At 40.6% G+C, this 23,243-nt stretch overlaps 1 protein-coding gene across 3 annotated transcripts in view; it reads right to left on the bottom strand.

The window, feature by feature from the left end:
• Positions 1 to 715: 715 nt before the first annotated feature.
• Positions 716 to 23,243, bottom strand: part of fbxw4 (F-box and WD repeat domain containing 4) — a 39,610-nt gene continuing 17,082 nt past the window's right edge. For all 3 annotated transcript variants that reach the window (XM_058985261.1, XM_058985260.1, XM_058985259.1), the window contains exons 6-9: positions 14,298 to 14,363; positions 4,689 to 4,829; positions 2,676 to 2,817; positions 716 to 1,980 (exon numbers count right to left, since the gene is read on the bottom strand). In XM_058985261.1, the coding sequence (XP_058841244.1) occupies positions 1,846 to 1,980; positions 2,676 to 2,817; positions 4,689 to 4,829; positions 14,298 to 14,363 (484 nt within the window). In that variant the 3' untranslated portion in view covers positions 716 to 1,845. The remainder of the gene's footprint in view (positions 1,981 to 2,675; positions 2,818 to 4,688; positions 4,830 to 14,297; positions 14,364 to 23,243) is intronic.

The raw sequence follows: 23,243 nt of genomic DNA, 5'->3' as shown, positions 1-23,243 counted from the left end.
TTTGTGGAATGTGGATAAACCTCTAATCGTGTTAAAAGGATTATTTAATTTGTAGCCAAAACAGCTACATGTTTATTGTGCAAAAGGCAAAATAATTTTGTAATACACACCTTTGTCCACGTCACATCAAAGGAGCTGTTAATTCCCAGAAATGCTGGATGCTGCAGGTTATCCTGTAGTCTTTACACTGTTTAAAGGTAGGATTTTGCAGCACATTCCACTGTAAACTAGCAATTGCAGAGAGAAATTCCTGGGTATTAAAGTTCTGTGCAAGAAATTTGTTTTTAAAGGCAGAGGATTAACAGATGTTACGGCATGTGTTGGCATGTTGTGTGTCCTACAATCAAAGTAACAGTGATGTGCAACTACTGGTAAGTACCTGCAAAGCACTGTAAAATTGGACGGTCGAATGCAGAACAGAGCATCTCCCCGGCAACCTTCCACTTGTTAGTACTGTCAGCAACAGATGTTGAGTTCACACCTTCGTGTCAGAGTCAGCCACTCAGTTGCAGGGTAGCAGCGGCAGGCCCTACATTTCTCTGCATTTCGAGATCTTTTCATTTCCCCACTTGGTTCTCTCTCATGTCTTTTCCTGGCTGTTATATGGGTTTATAGCGTTGGTGATGTGCATATTTCTTCATGAATGCTCTCCAGGGCTAACACTAGAGAAATGTTTCTTAACTATTTTGAAAAAAAGACAACCCTTCACAAAATAAACAAATAAAAGCAGTAACAACTTATTTCACCAAAACTGCATAATTGACAGAATAAAAGTAAAAGACAACAGAGTATGCTGTGAAAAATATAATAGTTTCTATATACATGCTGGTTAAGACAGTACATTATAAACATGACTGTTGTTTGAACATCTGCACAGACTAATCATACTATTGTTTATGAGCCTAAAAAAATGCATCAATAGAGCTTTCTTAATCATCATGTGGGTTATCAATGTTTATGTCTCTAAATCTTATTTCTGGTCTTTGATTAAAGAGCAAGTTTTTTAATTCTATGTTGTCATATGCAAAAAAACTCAACTGTAAAATGATGGCTGCTCAGGGGATGGATTCCTATAATGTTAAAAACAAAAATTGCCTTCCCTATGTTTTTTAAATTGTACAGATAATGTTTCAGTTTTGACAAACATTTCCCATTGCCTCATCCAGTTTTTATTTTTAAAGCAGGAATTTAAATGTTGATTATGTAAATGTTTCACACCAATTTGTTTTTGTTATTTTACTTTAAATATATTTATACACATTGAGCACACAGAATTTGAGGCCAGCAGAGTTTTATCAAGTGGGAACATGTCTTTTCCCTTGATCAAATCTCTGGAGCGTAGAAGCAAAACGAAATCTTTTATAAAGGTTCTCCCTTAAAGAAGACCCAAGTTCAAATCTAGCAACTGATATGGCTTTAGTGGTCTCACATAGCTAGGGTGACTGCAGTCCGCATCAGGTACATAATACACTTTGCACCACTGGCATCCTTTACAAAAAGAAGGCCTTTGTTAGATGGAACACGGGGGTCTGGAATACACTTTCAGCCGTGTAGACGATCTTCTCTCCAGGTCAGGCACACTGGCATGGATCTGGGCTGAATTTGAACTGAAGATCTCGGAACCCCCCCTCCCCAATATGCATGTTAAAGGCAACAGAAAGCAGCTGATGTGCCTCTGGCTTCCAAGATAAAGCCTCATTTATCCCATGAAGAAGTGAATTTGTGCAGCACCTGAGATCAGTTTTTATCACCAGCACCAACACGCATTCCGGATTCTGGGAATAGTCTGTCAAGATCTGTCTTGGAAACCTCCTGGTGTTCTTGCTTTATCTTGTAATATTTGTTCTATTTCCTGCCCCGTGAGTCCAGTCCTTTGAAATCCAGTGCATACAGTGCAGAGGCCAGGGCGGCATACAGGTGGGTGCTGTTGAAACGGAGGCAGTAAACTGGGCTGCTGGTAGGGGAGGACAAGGAGAAGGTCTGCAAGGACAGGAAGAGATGCTTCACATTACATCTGGTGGAGTGCTTATTTACAGGTATTTATTACAACATTCCCTTCAGCTACATGACCTGCTGCAAAGGGCTTTTAATTAAGCTGTTTACTTAAAGCGACATGAAATAATTGCATTGTCTGTGTGCATTTGACATACTTGATTCAGATAACACACCAATTGACAGAAAACTGTAAACTGAAGGCAAGTAAAGTAAAACATCATATTAAACTGCTTCCCAAATATTATGCCAAAACACACAGAACACTTTTGTTTTACCCTCCAATTAAAATACCTGAACATAAAACATAAAATTACAGGCCGTTCCTTCTTAACTCTGCTACTTGATATATTCTCAACGTGAGTTCAGGCTGACTCTAGCATTGACAGCTTTAGGAGTTTTAAATATCAATTTAAATATCAATTTACAGCAGGTTCCACTCCTGTTTTGTCATAGCCTGTGTAAGAGACACATATTGAAAAGCTGCCTACTTACAGTACACCATTGGGTGTCTTTTCATGCATTACACTGGCCTTGAGTTGAATTGGGTGATTTCTGAGGTTGCTTGAATGATGCAAGTGCTCCATTATAGGAGTAAATTAAAGACTCAGCAAGAGGGGAGCTTCTTTCCACCTTGCTTCAGAAATGTAAGGCACATCTTGTTACTTGCTAGTGCAGCTCACCTGTAAACATCGTGTCTGCCGCTTGTCCCACAGCCGGACCACGCCGTAGTAAGAGGAGCCGCTGGCGATCATGTGATTGCTGTCGCTCTGGATGCAGTAGAGGGCACTGTCGTGAGGCTCCTCCCACTCCATGACACACTTTCTGTAAGAAAGGAGAGAGGGTCTGGGCTCTCAAACTCAGCACAATGTCTTCCTGTGAGGACATTCCTGAGGGTTGGGCAGAATAGCAGGACACAAGCGCCACTAATCTGTTAAGAGAATGTAGGTGTAAAAGCAACACCTTTCCCTACAGCTAGGTTCTTGTCTCTGTGCTCTTGGTTGGTAAATTAAGCACTTTAAAGAGAAGTGTTACAATTGTGAAAAATAGTGCAGCTTAAACGAAAAGGTTACTCTTCACCTCTGCGATTCTGGTATCAAAGTGTATCCAAACAAAGTATACGCAATACAGTATAAGACAAAGCAAACACTCTATCCTCTGAAACAGCAGTACTTCTCATATCATTCTATCAAACTCACACTGCAATTTCCACCCACTACAGGATTTACATAAATGCAATATTGTGTGGTGTTCTCATTAAATTGATCCCAACTTTATTTAATCATATTTTCATGCCTCAATAATCAAGTGGGACCCTTTTTTTCTTTTACTGCTGAGTAACCTCACTGTATTCAGTTTTTACTCAAAATCCATAGTTTTCAAAATGATTAAAGGCAGGTTCTAGGCACTGCTGGTTCACAATGGCACTGCAATACAGGCTACTCTAGGAGGGATGTACTCAATACAGTGGGAAGTGATCATCTTTTTCAAGTGGAGCTGTGTCAAAAGGGTATCAAACGTGGAACTGCTGCCCCTTTAGACTGTAATATCATCTCTGTGTGTGCGGAAAGGGTCAGTCTGTTTCAGTGATGGCCAGAGAGAGGAGCGGAGAGGATTGAATCGGTTACGGAAAGTGTCAGTCTGTGCCAAGCCAATGGAGATCAATTATCCATTAGGGGGTTTATTAATAACTAATGCCGTGGGACTGCCACCGAGTCATGCGGCAGACAGTGGGGCAGCAGAAAGACAACGACGACGTCTCGCCTGCCTCTCTCTGGGGGTGGGGTGGGGGGTGGAGGAGAATTCCACACTGCTGCCACACTAACCAGGCCAGAGAGCAGAGTGGCAGCAATGAGGGACTTCTATGTTCTCATGACACACTTTACTATTGTTTATTGGTTTTGTGATCTATGGCCATTTCAAGAGAATCACTCTCTTAAATAGTAAATTATATATATTCTACACACACACACACACACACCTTTTATCTACATTTTCTTTATGAAATTTGCAATTATTCAGAGTTCTGATTCCAAGTGTTTTCTAAATGTGATGAGCGAGGAAAAAGTTGTCCTTCGTAGAGTTAAAAACATTTCCTTGAATGAACCTTTAGCAGGATTACCCGTTTTTACAGCAGAGCAGGCACAAAGAGGGTAAGTGATGCGACTGAAAAACTATCTGATGATCGACCACATACTGGCTTCCCCCAGCTTCTGCGTTAATTATTGATATCTAAAGAGGTGGGCATTTATCCTCCAATCTCTCCAGGGCCTCCCTTCAATCACATCATATTTGTGTTACTTCACTGACCTTGTGTAATTGTGTGTGCACACAATGAGCCCCGCTACACACAACTACCGGCCAAGTTATGCCAAAGCCTACTCGCTTCCAATGTCCAGAGGCCTTTTTTCCCCAGTGCTCTTTTTCAGACTGCTAACTCCCTCAGGGCAGCAATCCATTATGAAAACCAATCGCTGCGGGATACTTTTTGGACAACGGTGCAATATGCTTCAAATCAACAGTCAATAATTTATGAAAAAAACCCATGGAGACTATTACCCAAGATGTGATTTGTGTGTGTTCATCGCTGTATGAAAACAGCAGCACTGAAAACTCCAGATTACTGTTTAAACACCTATAAGGGTAATAGCCAAGCCTTGAAAAAACAATTCCAGCTCACTTTAACCCATTCCTACCTGGTGCTGGCCCTGACATCCCAGTACCGGATGAAAGTGTCGTATCCGCAGGACAGCAGTGTTGAGGGAGACTCGTACACAACATCCAGGACACCGGCTCCTCTGCGGAAATCTGTCCCGAGGCAAGTCAGCAGCTGGCAGCTGAAAGAGAGGGAGAGTTTTCAGGGTGCTGGTGGCTTCAGGGCTTTGATTGCCTCAAGGGTCACAGGTGCAAATCCAGCTGGCAGCAGTACAGGCCTGCTCGTTCCACCAGGGTGTTTTTAAGAGGTTTAAACCTAGCTTTGAAATTAAAAATATTGCAGTATCAAAGCAATGTGTTGCTTTACCTTTAAACTTGACCTGGCCTCACACAATTAATACTATTTGGATAGAAATATTGTATATGCACATTTCATTTTAACATTTTAAACTGTTCATATATTTAGTTAAAAAAAAAAAAAAAAAAAAAAAAAAGTATAGTAAACATATTGTGGGAATTATTATTATTTTTTTATTTTATAGGATAGATTTAAGACCGAACTAAAACTATTTTCAATACTTGTGGAGGGGGAAGAAAAGAAGCAAAATGAACCGCTAGAACATAAGAAGCGACTCCAGCGCCTCTCAGTTAACTTGTTCCTGTCCAGCTCCTGAACCCCTATATCAGCCTCAACGTAACAAAACACCTTCATTCTCTGAGCTAATCCCTCGTCCCCACACTCAGTCCTCTCAGAATAACTACAGACCACACAAAAGAGAAATCAAGTGCTAGGAGATGTTAAAATAAGTAAACACCTTTGTGTCGCAGAAATCGCTCAGAAAGCAGATTAGCGGCTAACAAAATAAAGAAGCTGCGGCCCATTCCCAGATGAGAAAAGCCAGGGGCCTGGCCTCTCTGTGGAGGCAACACGCTTCTGTGATCACAGCCGGGCCAGCCCGCTGGGACCAGCTCACTCCCCAGCCACTACTCCAAAAAGCAGATTATGTAGAATAACAGTTTCTTTGTTGCCGTTTAATTCCCTCCATGACCGTGACTGTGTGTGACTTATGGGCCCTTGATACCTGGTCCCTAGCAACCATTTAGAAGGGCCAGCTGTCCCTAGCGACTGCCCCCCATGCTAGCTTCTCCAACAAGCCTTAACATCGAGGGGAGGCTAGTAATCCCCTAACTTCACCCCAGGGAGGGAGGTTATTGGACAGGGGCTTTCTCAGCAATGGGGTCTCTGAGCAAACCATACGGCTGCTGGTGGGTTTATTGGAAAGCGCTTTTATCACTTCAATGGCTCCATCATTAGAGAAAAGAAAAAAATCCATCACGAAACTTAATGGTCTAATGGCCAACAAATCCATTCGCCGCTGTTTCAATAACAGTGACAATCACACAGCACAGGTTTGCTTGCTATTACATAAACGATTACTGTAATAGTGAGTATAAGGTAATACATTTTACCTGTATATATCATTTTGTAATAAATATCATTTAATATAAAAGCATGTTCTAGATCTATTTACTACTCTTCAACAGTCTCAATACTTATTTCAGGGTTGTGCAAGTCATATTAGAAAGCGTTACCTGTAGACAGAATTACATTTAGAATGCCCAACTATTTATTCCAAATTTTTATATATATATATATATATATATATATATATATATATATATATGTAGAAGCAGATTCATTTCTCTCGATCTGCAAACATTTTCTTGTTTGCATTACAGCACGTTACCAAAACATCTTCCCCTAAATACAATATGCACATAGTTTGATTCATTCCTATACATATCTATATTTACATAATATTCTTGTCTTCAGTTGTGGACTTAGTTCCTTACCCAATGCGTCCATGCCCATTTCGAAGTAGAACATTTCTACCCTCTAGATAATATTTTTACAGTTACATCTCAGCCGAGTCAGGCTTGGCTGGTGAGTCAACCTACAAGTGCATACAAACAAATACAGACCAACAGAGTAAGAGTAAGCACTTGTTGTGAAACTGGGTTGATCTGTCTCTTGAGACATGACAGTGGCAGCTCCACTTCATGTGCCGAGGCAAGAGAGAAAACAAGCACTCTGCAATGCCCCTATACTCCTCTCTCTCTTCCCTATATTCAGACACGAGAGAGAGAGGGAGATGAAAGAGGAACAACAGATAAAAGAAACTAAACCACATTTCAGCTCTTTTGAACTTCAAACAAGAAGAAGAGAAAGAAGCCCACACACCCACTACTTTCCACAGTAGTTTTTCCTTCCCGATAAAACCAAGGTAAGGAGAAGAAAGCAAAACACGCTCCTTATATCACTGAGCTGCTGCTATCATTCCTACGGCTAACAAAAAGGAACTGCGCAGATTACATGACTGGAGATAAGAATGTAATCTTTTTTAACTACCTGTCGGGGACGGCTGGGAGAAGCAGTGATGGCCCTGAAGATGGCTTTTATTTTGTTGGGATCTTCAGGTTAAAACAGTTGAGTCACGCAGAGTCTCGCTTCAACTTTGAACACACCGCTTCGTGTCCAATAAAAAAAAAACATCAAGCAACACTTACATTATTATTTTTAAAACAGAATATCAAATTTTGTACTGATTTTGAGACCTATCCCATAAGTAAAATTCTGCCCTAAAAGAACCAATTTCTTTCTCAGGCTCTTTAAAAAAACAAAAATGTAAAAAAAATAAAAAATCTAAACCCTCCAATTGGTTGTTTTTACCATTTCAGATATTGTAATGCCTCTGCAAATTACATATTATCACTGAAAGGTTTTATCTGGTTGGAAAATGTATTATGAAGGACGTAATAATATGAGAGCTCCCATTTCCCCTGAAGTGCAACTAAAACTAGGATGGAATATTTTGCAGATCCTATGGGACTACACCTTTAACACTAAGATGAGCCTCGTATCACCTTGCCTAAAGTAGCGAGCAGGGTAATGTAAATTCAAACACTCAGCCAATCAGAACATCAGCACTTGATTTTAGTTTATAATCTATATGCTTCTGAGGGAACGGTTATTAAAATAAATAGGTATATGTTTGGCAAACTTCTTTTGATACACTATCAGACTTCAAAGAATTAAATTAGCTTTGTTTTTTTTTTCATTCATCACACCACTGTACTAACAAGATTCGGTTTCCAAACAATGTCTATCGCCGCTCAAGGTATTCGGAAAGCATCCCCATGCTAGTAAATGCAAGCCTAGTGCGTGTTTCTGTATGATAAATTCAACGTAAAATAGGACATACACAATCTGCAATGACTGCACCACATTTAAATAACTACTGTTTTCTTAATCTAGTAACTATTAAATGTAATTACTTATTTTAAAATCTCCTTTCTTTTTTATAGAAATCCTCTGCTTATAGAAAATCTGAACTAAAACAAATGCATGCAAGTCAGAGTTTAGATTGTCTTTGACAATCCCAGCTCATCTCAATTGGGACTGGCTCTCAATCCTGAACTTGGGTTTCTCAAAAGGCTGGTGAGCTCTCAGTATCACCCAGTTCCCTGGGTGGCAACTGTCTGGTTTTCTGCTCAGCCAGCTGGTAGCTGGAATCTCTTACTCCCTGGGATCCCTTCAGCCTTTCTGAACATCTGGGCCACACACACACACACACACACGTTTAATGAAAAGGCCTATTGGCAAATAAAAAAAGAGGATACATTTTCTTTAGGTGCCAGGGCTATAGGATACAGCTAGTTTTTGTTAAAGTTTTTGTAAGGTTAAGTTTAGTGTATAAACTGACACAGCGAGGCTATGGGAAACAGCCAGTTTCTTCAAACGGCACCAGACAGGTACATAAAGGAGCCCACTGGGTCTTTCAGGGCGGAAAACAAACAGAAATGGCATTGTGCACTCTGCATTTCCACTAATTTACCCAATCCTGACACTCTCCAGCGACAAATAAAAGCAAGGAATGCTGGGGAAGACAAAGAGGACCTTTTAATGCCACACGCGTTCTTGTAAAAACAATTAGATTGCAATTTGTATAACACGGCGACCCCCAAATTCAGACATTTAACCCTCTTTTGCAAGAAGAATGCCAGGAATTTCATTTCAGTTCAATGGGGGGACTCTTTGATGGGCTGGTGGGTTTTCTGTTTTGTGTGCATTTCTTTCTACAAGAGAAAAATCACTGTGAAAAGTTGGGGGTCTCTTTTTTTACGCACCGCTTGTGTGGGAACATTATGTATGGATGTTGAGAGGTCTGAATACAACAAAGAGAAAACAAAAAATGAAGCATAAAAGGAAAGCCAAACTTTTTTTTTTTTAAATTAAAAACCATTTCAACAATGAGAAACTGCATTTCTTCATTAACAGGTGATTTTAAATTTTACAATGAAGTCAAACTGCAGGGTTGGGGCCGTTGCTTTCTGTTTGTAAAGCAACAAAACAAAAGGTCAAATGAATCCTACTACAGACTTTTTAACTCGGAAGTCAGAGTCCTTCATATACATAGAAATGTCATTTGTTGAAGTTGCACTGAATGGCGTTTTTTTTTCAGGCAAAGTGGGTTTCCAAACAACCTCACTGTCAGTAGCTGGCTAGACAACGGCATTAGTTTGAAGCACTTTTCAGATTCACCAGCAGACTGCTAACTGATTAGCTTGTTTATGTAACTGAAGTTTAGTATTTTTGTATCCCTGTCTTTCCACTGAGATCTTGCTACAAACCTGCAATTTAAAGGTTAGGTTTTTTGCATCAATATAGGCTCCTGAAACCCCGAAATCAAAAAGTTGATTAGTCGACACTAATTAAAGTAACTTAATGTGATTTGTGCTCGTAGGAAATTAGAAAGATGAGGGTCTGCAGTAGAATGCAGTATGTTTCGGTTACGCAGGATTGCATACTTAATTAGAAACATAAAACAAATGTCCTGTGTAGTGGACAAAGCCAGTGTCTCGGGGTCACAGAACCATTTTTATTACCAAATCTCATCTCATCCATAACTATTAAACACTATTAAAATAGTCCTACATTTTGAAATACATAAAAAAGGAGCTTAATAAATTAAATGACAATGACAATAAATTCAAAGTGTTTCAATGTCGTCAATGTCACACAAGTCCTTGAAATGTTTGTCATTGAATGTGTTAAGTGTTTCTTTTGGTATTTTTTTAATGACTAAATATGATACATTTAAAATACGGACAAAATGATTGCCTTTGCAGTCTAGTTGTGCGAGCAGAGGACTGGGTGCCAGGAAATAAAAGTGAAATGCTGTCTTACGCAGCGAGACAGTGGCTGGATTTTTGAACCCACAGTTTCCTGGCTCTTCAACCCAAGGTGCAAGAGAAGAAAGCAGTGCCATTTTTTGTATTCCTCTTCTCTTTTGTAGAACTCACATGGTGGTACTTTCTTTCCTAGGGTGTCTACATTGTCTGTGGATTTTTAGAATAATAATAATACAAAAGCCCTCTTGTTATGATTTAAAAAATAAAAAGTGTTACTGTTTCCTTTGTGCTTGGCAGATTAAAATGATATAAAAACAAAAGTCCCCGCCACTAATGGCTTTTTGGATCTTTTCCCCCTTCCCTGGTTTTATCTCATTCCAATTCGCCTCTCAGTAGCATGGCAGGTGGGGTGCTGGTGGATAAGGGTGCTACTGATTGTAAGAGACCATGTTGAAAAGCTAACCAAGACCTTTGTTAATGTAGCGGCTACATTTAATGTGGCATGGCATTCTGAAGTTGATGCCGTCTTTGTATTTAAAATCACAAAAAAAAACCAAAAACAGGTTCTCCTATAAAAAGCAGGGTTTGATTCTGCACACCACATAACCAAGGTGGCACTCTTTCGGCAGTGTATGTTTATGTTGGGCTACACAGAATTAGGGCACAGTTTGCACGTCCAATAGGAAGACTGATTGGCCAGCAGTGTGGAGTAGTGGTTAGGGCTCTGGACTCTTGACCGGAGGGTTGTGGGTTCAATCCCAGGTGGGGGACACTGCTGCTGTACCCTTGAGCAAGGTACTTTACCTAGATTGCTCCAGTTGTATGTAAAAATAATGTGATATCTTGTAACAATTGTAAGTCGTCCTGGATAAGGGCGTCTGCTAAGAAATAAATTATTAATAATAATAATAATAATAATAATAATAATAATAATAATAATCAAAAAATGCAGGAGGACCAGTGATAAATGCAAGGGTTAGGGTTAACTGAAACCCACAGAAGGCTTGGCTCATCTCTGTTCCATCAACACACATTTGGCAGTTCCAGGAATGCTTCAATGTGAATGAGCCTTTAGGCCTGGAAACTGAAGTCACCATATGCTTAACCACATACACCCAAAGGAGGTTATAAAAGAAAACTGCGGGATGAGTATAAATGTGATCCTACAGCCTTCAGACGGCAGACTACTGGCCACTGGAGAGGTACTGCTGCCTCTGGTGCAAGTTAATACTCATGACTTGAGGGCTATGCAGACATTGATTCTCAAATGCATATTCAAATAATTCCTTCTAAAAATCTTAAAAGATACCGGTACACTAGTTCTTCCTGATGTGTCCATTCAAAAGCACACTACAGTTAAGCATCTAAAGCTGCTAGACTGAACACAGGTCATCTCTTACCAAGTTCATAGCTGTGCTGTATACAATCCCTATGTTATTTGGTAAAGTCATTTGTTTTCCTTGACAAGGGCACACACAATAGCCCCATAATTCTAACATATAGTGAACAAAGGGCCAGGCTGTAATTTAAAAACAGATGCTTCAGCCCTCATCTTTTTAGTCTCTTTTATCTCAATCCAAACACCATACTGTAATGTTTTCAAACAACAACAAAAAATAAAAAAAACATAAAGAAAGGCAAACCACTTCTAAAACGTACCTGTTACCTCACCCAGCCTGCATCAATTACAATCTAAAACACTGAACGCTGGATGTGCAGAACTGCTGAAACACTGAGACACGGGCAGCCCTTATGAGAATCCTTTGGGATCGGGTGACACCAACATTGGATTCTACAGCTGGGCTAACAGCAGCACCAGAACAGTGTGAAATGATGAACAGGGACACACATAGCTGATGGTCCAAGAGAGAACAGCAAGTCCTCATTCACAGCAGGGGGGCTGGAATAGAGGGCAAGCGTGCCTGGGCTTAAACACTCTGCTCCACAGAGTTCTGCAATAAGCACTGGGTATATGCATATATACGCATATATATTAATTAAACATCCTTGTGTAAAAATGTGAAAAGCAAATTGGTTATTAATTTAAACACTTGTACTTACAGCAGACAAAGGACAGGCAGTGCAATCTAGATACAGAAACAAATGCTGCTGTGATCTCCTTTATAACCAAATCAATCAAGCAATCAATCTTTATTTTATATAGTGCCTTTCATAGTGGACCACCATCACAAAGCGCTTTACAAGATGCAGTAACAACAAGAAAATCCAAAATACTTTAAATACAGAGAAATGCATAATACATGCTACAGTAAAAAAAAAAAAATTCACAGCTATATAAATTCAGTAGTTTTTCTGCATGTGGTGTTGTACCAGGCTATGTGCACCACACAACCGCATGGCTCATCACTCCTGCCTGCCTGGGTCTCCATTTACCTGTTGACTGGTTCAGAGAGTCATTGGTGTCACACCCCCTGATATCAAAGAGCTTGGAGGTGAACACCCGAGGCGGAACGCTCTGCCTGCCGGGAACAGTCTGGCTCGTGAACTCCAGGCGCTCGGCAGTCAGAACGCAGCCTTCATGAAAGGGACACAAAGGCTGCCCCTGTCCACCCCTATTCCTTAAAGAAACAACATGCACTCCAGAACAATGACTCAAAGAGCCCTGCTGCGGCTGGGAGCTTTGTACTGCTAACAAGGTGTACCTGATTACAGGAGGGGAGCAGATAAAAGAGATGCAAACTTAACATCTGTAACAAGAAAAGGGAAGAGAAGGGCCCGAGCATGCAGGACTGAATCAAAACTACGAAGCTGTGTGATCTTGATTTGTTAGTGAGGCTTCTCATATTCCTGTGTATGATTTCTGACTCATTTTGAATTCGTCTCACCTAAAGGAAAAGGAAAAGGCAATTAAATGCCTTTAGACTGAGTGTCCCCAACTCCACTTACCTGCTTACTCCCCCATATCCACTAGCCTGCTCTTTCCTTTTCTCGCCTCAGGTCCATTCTTTTATATAAAGTACAGGTGCTACTGGAAATTAAACCTATAGCTGAACATGCCAAACTGATGTCCCAAAAGCTTGATCATCTTTGCAGCTTGCAACTTTGATTGAGAATACTATCCTTCATATTGAATTCAATACTTAATTTAAGATGCAGCAAATCAGTAAACTACTTTTTGGAAAATATTACAATAATTTCAAGACATCTAACTCAAGCTATTCCCGATTAGCTTGCAGCAGGTTATCATGCACAAAGTAATCCACAGCCCAGCATCTCACAGCAAAAAAAGTAGTAAAATGAGGCTGCACTGTTCCAGCTACACGACACTAGCAAGTAATGAATAGGAATCTCCGCTCTTCTGGCTAATTGGTATAAAACGCAAAACGACAAAATACCATCTTTGCTTTTGGAGGACTTTAGATGAATAGGATTTTTTGTTATTGTTTTAATTTTATTATTATTTTTTGTTTGTTTTTTTGCCATTGTGAAAAGATATGCGGCTATTGTTGAAATCCCTCCGTTAAAAGCCCTAAGGCAGTATCTGAGTGAGAATCCCATTGAGCTGTTTAAGCAGATCAGCCAGTGTCACTGTATTGGAACGCTGCGTCGATCACCCTGTCACTCACGGTCTGCCATTAAAAGATCAAACTAAATCCCATCTGTTCATTAGCTAATCCTGTTTTCAACAGCTTCATTTTATTTTCACATCGGGATGGGGGCCTCCGGGATGCAGTATTCCCTCGTAAGGTGGTCTCCAAGACCCTGGAACGGCAACTTCTTACAAAAGACACTAAACATTTAAGCTTGTTTTACAATTCAACCAGAGATGTAGCAGATTTAAACCCTCAGCTTTCCTTTTGGAATCTGCTTTGAACCATTCCAAATCAACACAAAATTAGAAATAAATAAATAAATAAATAAAATGAACAAAACTAACTTAAAAAGTCCTTTTTAAATATTCATGAGCTGAATTCTTGTGAACACCCTAGGATAATGAACGACACCTCTTTTAAAACTACAGGTGGGTTTTTGGAACACCATCCTTTACATCTCTCTGTGTATTATGCCAAGTCATTTTTTATTTAGTTAACCAGGAGATTTACCCATTGAGACCGAGGCCTCATTTACAAAGGGTTCCTGGAAAACAATAAAAAAAAAAGACAATTGCAATGTACAAACACCACGAAAAAACACGTGTCGCGCCATACATAGATCAAAGAATAGAATAAATAAAACATATCTATTTGTTAATGTGGACTGAGGGAGAAGCATTAGCAGGAGGTTCCAAGCAATTCCCTAATACTCTAGAACAAATTTGCCACGTGATTATTTCTTTTTGTGTACTGCGTGAATGTGTTTTTATGTTGGCATAGCATTCATGTGAACAAGACAATGGGATCTAGGGTGACAAAGCACTGTCAAGCAGATAGGAGCAGCTGTGTACATGACTCTCATTGCTGTGGCTGCTTTTTAACATTTGTATTTCTTGGTTTTACCTTTCCACGTCCCAGATTCTCAGAGGTGCCACATGACCACAGCAGGCTGTGCCAGTCACGAAGGAGCTGTGGAAAGAGAACGACCGTTAAAAAAGGATGGTACCCATTACAGTGATTGCTGTGACAACGCTGAAAATGCGTGCATTTCTCCCAAGTGAGAGCTTTGAATACCCTGCGAGATAAAAACAAAAACGGGCCTGCATTTTGAAGCAAATTAGAGGACAACATCTATCTGAGTACCACCATTGATCACATATCAAATCTCATACAGTACCAGAATCTCTTAATGTGATGCCAACTCTGAATTTCGAGGCTTCAATTAGTTTCATTCAAAGATGAAAGCGAGTCTGACTTTCCTGTTCAGGGGTGAGGGATAGCTCAGTGTGGGGATCAGAGTTCAATTACAGCATTTACTGGCAGGTTGATTGGTAATCCACTGTAAACGATCACTACTTCTGATTTGGAGTGAGGGAAAACCTTAGCAACTCACACTGGTAAAATATAGGTATTCAAATATTTCCAGTAAGCGAGCATTATTGATCAGCATAGCATGAAAGATGCCTAATCTATTCAATACTTATACATGTAATTATTAGATTTCTGATGTTATCTAGTTTTGAGTAATTACCAATGACTTGCTTGTATTGTCTTCCACCTATAGCACCTGGGTCACCATGGGTGAAAACATTAAACAATACGCAATTTCCTTAATAGTTTATTAAATTTAAAATAGGCAGAGCCGTCTATTTTAATGGTTACTGAAAGAAGCGTTTTCTTTTCTTTTTTAAGCCATGTTTCAGGTGATGGGATAATGAAAGGACTGGCTAATGAAATTACGACAGCTAAAAACATATAAGCCCCTGTGAAAAAAAAATAAAAAAAAAAATCATTCAGGCAGACAAATAGTTTACTGAAACGCTTTTCTTTATTTCTTTTCTTTTCTTTAAGCATGTGTTCTCCTGTAAGAAAAGCATTCAGCACCTCTTTGATTTCACTGAATTAGCAGCTAGGTGTGTCGACTAGGATGAAAAAAAAAAAAAAGGGGGCGGGAGAGATACAGTTGCTTTAATCTCTCGTCCGATTGTGGATTTGACCTGCCTGTGGTAGGGATTACAGCCTCCCCACTGGCTTCTCTGCAAGTTCTCTACTCAGCTGCAGGCATGCAGCAGAGGAATCACAACCCCTCCCTGTATTGTGTGCAGAGGTACAAAGTTGGCTGCGGTCTCACACATTTAGAGCGCTGGGCACCTGAAGACCCCCCCCCCCCCCCCCCATTTAATGCTCCACTCCTCCCCTGCTACCTGTGGCTTTCCCATCACTGCTCTGCTTTCACTTCTCACCAAGGGGACCATTCCGCTTATGTAAACATCAATAGCCTTTACTCTGTTATTCACTCACTGAGCTACCCGTGAATTATCACAGAAACCACCCACACAGACACACACACTGCCCCTTTCAGATATGCACCCCTGCACACGCAAATTAACATTCAAACCCACAGGCACTCACAATCCCTTTCAATTTTGTATAATTTTAATATGGACGTATATAGCCATAGAATAAGAAGAACCCCTTTCAAAAACCGAACACAAGGAATACAGACCATAAAAAAAAGTTCACACTTCTAGATAACCACAAAAAATGAGAGGGGTTTGTGGTTAGGCCAAAGTTCCAGTATAGCCTAGTGTTGAACACCGAGGCAACTAATCTGTAACCTAGGCACTGAACTTGAATTTAAATGGCTGGTTTCACAGACCCTGACTAGTACTAATCTTGGATTACCTTACCTAAAATAACATGAGATAATCCAAGATTAGTGTTATTCAGGGTCTGTGAAACCAGCTGACAGTGTCAGAGAGAGAAAGAGAGACTGTGAGAGGCAGAGTTTAAAGAGGAATAGAGCAAAGACAACACCGAGGGAAGGGCAGAAAAGAAGCAGAAACATCGCTTTAGGAACAGGGAAAGAGAGTGAGGGTGAGAGGCATAAACAGAAGTAAAGAGAGAGTGGGTGAGTGAGAAAGGGAGGAACAAGCTGCCAGCCCAGGCCACAGGGTTGTGTATATTTTCCATTGAGTGCTGAGGCAGATTGGCACAGACAGCCCTGGCAGCTGTCAACTCAGTTAGCGACGCGTCCATCAAGCGTATTCAGCTCTGCCGGCCTGCGCTGGCATTTTAATTACTTTTGGGTAAACTAATTTATCCCAATGAAGGCAACGTGCCCTAATAGAATATGCAAGCTCTCTGACCTTTGACCTGCTGTGACACAAGGTACAAAAGGGGCAGGGGCTGGCTTTTTCTTCAAAGCCCTTATTACTCTCCATTACTTTGATTACTCATACTTCACTGCCCTTAATTGAGGAAAAAAAAAAGAATAGACTGGCACAATTAAATCAATTTTTTGGAGATGCACCCAGAGTGGATCATAAAAGACCAACCCGGCTTGTGAAACAGTGATATTTATAGCAGCAAAGGTCAAGGCTTCTCTCGCTACCTGTAAGTACCCCCACCACCCCTTAACCAGCTGTCCCCACCCTAACCCACCAAAAAAAAAAAAAAAAAAAAAAAGAAATGCTGTCTGCTTCGGAGATCATTAGAACATGTCGGGGCTCAATGCCGACAGTGCCGGTTTGGTAACCTAATCAGTTGACATCATTATTCGAGGTACTGTGTAGCATGAAATTAGTGCCAGGGTCACACAAACTTTAATTCATCTCCCGCTGAGAAAAGAGCTCCAACAGTAACAACATTGTTAGGTCCAAACCAACACAGACTCCAATACATAACAGATCCCTGCTCTTTCCCAAGAGTTTTTTTTTTTTTTTTTAACCAAGCCCAGAATGATTGAGAACATGCTCTTCACTGCTTTACGATCGTGTTGTATCAAAAAAAAAAAATTCAAAAAACTAAATAAATAAAAATCGCATTTTCTGTTTTAATTCGTTATTTTTTTTCTTTGTGTTGGTTATTGCAACACGAGCATATGCTTTTATCTGATCTAAAGCAGTGGACTTTCCAGCTGATGGCAGTTTGATTAATCAAGACACGATCGGTTCATCTGGCCAGCATTTCTAGCCCAGCGACACACGTGCACATGGTTATTGTTTTCACACTGCAACAAAGAGTTACTGAGAGACCCAAACACCTGCTCACCTGATGGGTGCCTTGAGATTGATGAGCAGACAGTGGCGGGTGAGATGCCGTTATCTAGCTGGGTGTTCAGGGTCTAGTTAGGTAGGTGCTTGTGTGCAAAACTACATCAAGAGTAATCAATCCAAAATGTTGTTTCAATATAAAGAAAAAAAGGGATCCTTTCCTGCTGCTGTGCTGTGTTAGGAGTAAATGCATACCATGTTTACATAGTATTAATTACAGGCTTAATAATACATTGTTTCATAGGAATACTTTAATGAATGAAAAATGCCAGTCATCTGAAGCAGCAAAAAAAAAAAAAAAAAAAAAAACCCTTGCCCAACTAATAGCGTCAGGGAAATGTTTATACAAGTATAAAAGTAACCCAACCCTGGAAAACATTATGATGCAATCGGCAGTGAAATAAAAACACCTGAGAGCATCAGATTGCTGTGGGTGAGAGCATTCTTTTTTATTACAGAAATTCATATTTAGCGTGTAACTGTGTAGGTAATCGGTAATTTAAAAAGAAAAAGAAGAATGCACTGGTAAATTCATCTGCAGCGACTGACATACATTCCCAAGTAACTTGGAGTCAGTTAACTGCACCCAACTGGTTCCCCTGGGAAAGCTTCTAATCAGCACACACCACCACAGAGGAATTCCTGCCATTGTCCCTCACAACATTCCCCCTTTCATTCCTTTACCTGCTGTGGTGACATTTGTCCCGGTGCTGTACTTAGAGAACAATGTGGTTGGACTCCCTGTTTCTCCCCCCCCTCTCCCCATACTATAAAGCTAACAGGTAACAGTGTAGAGAGAATGGGGTAGGAAGTAATCACCCAAGCCACCAGGTGAGTCCAAGTTAAAAAGTCCCCAATTAGCCTATCAGAGCAGCTTACTGTAACCAAATTAGGCTGCCAGCCTCCCTCCCACTGGCACAATTTAGGCCCTTCCACAAAAAGAGCTTTTCGGACAAGCTGCTTATTAAAAATGGTTTTATTTTGTCTGGGGGGGTAGTTGGCTGTTAACAGAGAGTACAAGCTTCTCTGAATAGGAATACTTCTCTCTCCTGGCTCATTGTGTGGCCTGAGAGCTGGGAAAGAAAACTTTCAGACAGGGTGGAGAGAAGAGGAGAAGTAGAGAAAGAGGGAGGGACGGCACGAAAAGAAAAAGCAACAGCCCAACACCTGGGCTGAGGGCAGACAAGGGTAAAAAAAATAATTCTTTCAGTCTGGATGCCCTGTATTCCAATATGAATACTGATAAATTTGAACATGGATAACAAGAATAAGCAGCGAGGATCAGCGAGTGAAGGTAACTCCGACAAGGGAGATGCTGATAATAACTGCATTGAGTTCTGTAGTTAATTGCACCAAGCCACAGGCAAGGAAGGGAATAGGAAGGGTTTCGAATTACCAGAAGGCTATACCTGCTTCCAGGTGTAAATGCTGTTAGAAAATGGGAGAGCAATACAGTCCTTTTTTGTGTTTCAAGGTATTCGCTGATTTTCACTTTAGTGTTCATCTTTTCTTTCTGATCATCCCACAATTCAGTTTAGAATTACACTATCTATCTACTAAGCATTAACAAGCGTTATCCAGTAAACTCTGTAAACAATACATTTAAAAATGACATTAGGGCAAGCAAGCAAAAAATCAATCAATCACTCAATAAATAAATACATAAATAAATCAAAAAGCAATCCATTTCCATATCTGCTCATGTGCACGGCCAAGCCACAGCCACACTGATATCAAAATATATCTGGTTTGCGGAGGGCTTTACACATAAACTAATTAGCTAAATACATTTTCTGGGGAAATTTTAAAATAGAAAAAATAAATACCAAGCTGTTGAAAACTACAGACCATTTTACATCTACATTTCTTGGTGAATCCACTGGAATTCCCTGCGATACTCGAGATATCTAGTGGATCTATTTTGTAAAGAAAAAACTGGTGTTGAGTCCTGTATCATTGACCATTGGAAATGAAATGGTGACCCAAGTGGTTCGCTATCCACCCTCCTCCTCCTCCTCCTCAGTTCCGCTGGCTCCATGCTCCCGTCCTTTAATTCACTCGAACAGAGGCCATCTGTGCCTCCCCAACGCTCTGCTGGTGCCGACTGCACGAGAGTCCTGATACCAATCTCATGTGAAAGCAACAGGGCTGCGATAGAGGGATCCTGCCTTATCAGCAGCAATAAGGGCTACCCAGCACATTAAAACAGAGACATTTGCTAAGAAATAAATAATAATAATAATAATTATTATAATAATAATAATAATAATAAAGTAGATTGTAACGGCTCACTATTTAACAACATGATCCGGTGCTCACTTTAATAGCAAAAGTATGTCAACAATTGGAATTTTAAGAAGGGTTATGTTGACATAGTTTAAGTATTTTTCCCAGTTTAACTTCACATTGATAGTGAGGTTCAAAATGCTGATGGAGTTGGGAACATTTAACACCCCAAGAATCAATGCATTCAGTAAGACACACAAACATCCTGTTTTGGTCTAAACTAAAATGAAAGCTTTTTAACATTTTACTAGAAGAAGTTACAATGGAGATGGGAATCAGTTTAGCTGCAGAATGGAGTAATTCCAGCACTCCTTTGATTCTTGTTAGGACAGTTTAAGTAATTAATAATATTATATAAAACACCAAACAAATTCCAATTTGAATTGTGAAAGAAACACTTGTGCATGCCCACTGTACTGTAACTCAACAGACAGACTTATTTAAGAATGCAGAATTAGGGGCTCCCGAGTGGCGCATCCAGTAAAAGCACTCGCTAGAGTGCAGGATGCGCTCTATAGCCTGGACGTCGCCGGTTCGAGTCCAGGCTATTCCACAGCCGACAATGGACAGGAGCTTCCAGGGGGCGGCGCTTAATTGGCCGAGCGTCGCCCTGGGGGAGGGAGGGTTAGGTCGGCCAGGGTGTCCTCGGCTCACAGCGCACCAGCGACCCCTGTAGTCTGGCCGGGCGCCTGCGGGCTTGCCTGTAAGCTGCCCAGAGCTGCGTTGTCCTCCGACGCTGTAGCTCTGAGGCGGCTGCACGGTGAGTTTGCAGTGTGTAAAGAAGCGGGCGGCTGACGGCACACACTTCAGAGGACAGTGTGTGTTCGTCTTCGCCCTCCCGAGTCAGCGCAGGGGTGGTAGCAGTGAGCTGAGCATAATAAAATAATTGGGGATTTCAAACTGGGGAAAAAATAATAAAAACTAATTGGCAACAACTACATTTAAAAAAAAAACGAAAAAAAAACAAAAAACGCAGAATTAAAGACTGGACAGATACACAACCCCCAATCTTGTTGGATGCACATTTCAAACTCTTTATTCAGACAAAATGGCCCCTGGTAAGAGGAAGGTGGTTTTATAGAGATACAAAAGTCATCATTTCACCCCGTAAAGAGATTCTGAGGGATTTCTGTCTGCTTTACACTCATATTTGTGACAGTGCCTGTGTATCTGCACCTGGGCACCCTTGGTCAGGTATTGCTCTGCCCCTTTAATCCGCTCTGAATCTGCAGCTCGCTAATTGCTTCCTCTGATCACCACCCTGCTTTGTCATTCCTTTCTTCTTTCTGTTTTTTAAAGAACAACATGCAAACAGAGCACTGCTAATAAATCTCAGAGTCACTCTATCATTCCCCAGGCCCGCTCTGCTCAGAGGAAATGGGCTTTCCTCTCTTCATTAGCAGACTGTGTCTGCGGAGCGCGGAGAAGGCTGATCTAATTTAAACAGCCGAGGCTAAACTTGTTAGTGTGCAGGTCAGGGGGAGCAGACTGAGCATCCAGAGCTGCAGAAAAAAAAAAAATCATACACCACTCTTAAAGTTCAAACCACAGCCAACCTACATAATAAAAACACCAAGATATTCAGAAGTCATTTTACAAAAAAAGATTAAGATTTTGGTAATGGATGAGTGATAGCACCAGTTTCAGTCTCTCCAAAGCACTGTGGGTATTGCAAACTCCAAGTAATACCTGGCATACAGTTGCATTTAACTGTCATACTGCATATACACTGTAACTTTAGACCTTCAATTATTTGCAGAGCTCAGAAGCAAAGCATAGGCCATAAGTGGATGGGAATCCTTGGAACAAAAATGACTGAATCTATCCTGCATGAATATTTTAAAATATCTGTTTCATAAAAACACATAATAAACTAAAGCACATCACAATGCAAAGTGGTTTCCTATGAAAACACGTGTGTCACTTGAACGGAAAACATAAAAAAGAAATGGGCTATACAAATTCCTTTAGTCCACTGTATGTGAAAACTAGGGAGGGTAAATATGGATTTCAAATAAAGCCCCCCCTTGAACCTAGCAGGGGATGTTAATTGGTCTTGGTTGACACTCGCTTTTGTTGCCTGGATGTATCTAGTTTGTAAAAGCTCTTTCATCTCAGCAGCTAAACATGCTTGAATTGAAAGGGTTATGATGTGTTTGTACCAGCTTGGACCAGACAATCCTCGTCCGGGGAAGGCTCTCTGCACTTAGCAGCCTCCTCCTTGGGACCCCTCCCTCCAACTAACACCAGAGTTCAGGGACCTTTTGGCTTTGCATTTGTACCCACATCATTCGGGGTCAGAGGGACATTCCAAAAACAGATTTTTGCTTGCCCAGGCGGAACAGCCTCTTGGCAATGTTTAAAAAACACAATCACCAGATAGAAAGGGCTGAAAAAAAATCAACTGTCAGCCAGTGCTTAGAAAGAGTATTAGGTATCCTCTGATTTCCATGGAGCTTAGCTACTTTTAAGAAGATAGTATAATAAATTAAATTTCAGAGTACGTTTAAGAGGCTTTCATGTCTGTTCTATAGCACAGAATCTTTGTACAGCCAATTACACATACATCTTGCTCCAATACAGAAAGCCGAGGGCATTCACCTCAAGCCATTACGATTTAATTATACCAGCAAGTATAAATATGCATGCAAGCTAACTTCTCATCTGTCCTTCTTTTTAATCATATATTTGTATCAATAAACAGTATATAAGGAATAAAGACTTAACTGCTCTAAGGTGGTATACCTTACTCCCTCTTGGTTCTTCAATACGGTTTTTAATCAATTATTTCATGAAACAGCATTGGCATCAGTCCTGAATAAAAACTTTTCTACACAGCACAGGTATTTTAATGCACATCAACTTTCCATTGCTACGACCTGGTGCGACCATTGTTCAAAAGCTCCAGTAATCCTTTTACTGGTTGTTGGAGCCATATGCTTGTTACAAAAAAGCGTTCTCCATAAGTTTTTCTTGAGACAGATCAATGACATAATCTGTGTGGGTTCCTTGGTTCAGAAAGGAGGTCATTGTGTGATCAATCTACCCTCATCTAAAAAGTGGTTCAATGTTGGAGATCATGTGGAACGTGTGCTTAATTCAGGGACTTTCAACTGCCTCTCATATTAACAACCCAATGGACTCAAAACCAACATCGACTGATTTCAAAGCCTTCTCTAAAAACACACACTGCTGTTTACCAAACATTCTATCAATTAGCTCAATCAGAACTGACAATACGGGGATCACTACATTTTAACAACCCCCCCACCCATTCAACCCTGACAGTACTGCCATGTAATACGAGCTGGCCTTCCTTGGAATAGTTCTTGCATCTCGTGACCCAGCAGGTTAAAGTGATCCACCCCACAAAAAGATCAGCTCCAAAATGTGGGGGCCACTATACCATTCCAATGCTGCTGCTTTCAAAGTGCAAACACAGCAACAGAGTCTAGGGTCAACACCTGGAAAACAATTTAACACTATGTATATTATTTTTTACCATTAA

The sequence above is a fragment of the Acipenser ruthenus genome, chromosome 13 (assembly GCF_902713425.1).
Source record: "Acipenser ruthenus chromosome 13, fAciRut3.2 maternal haplotype, whole genome shotgun sequence".
In the NCBI taxonomy this organism is placed as follows: Eukaryota; Metazoa; Chordata; class Actinopteri; order Acipenseriformes; family Acipenseridae; genus Acipenser; species Acipenser ruthenus.
This window is presented reverse-complemented; position numbering and strand designations above follow the sequence as displayed.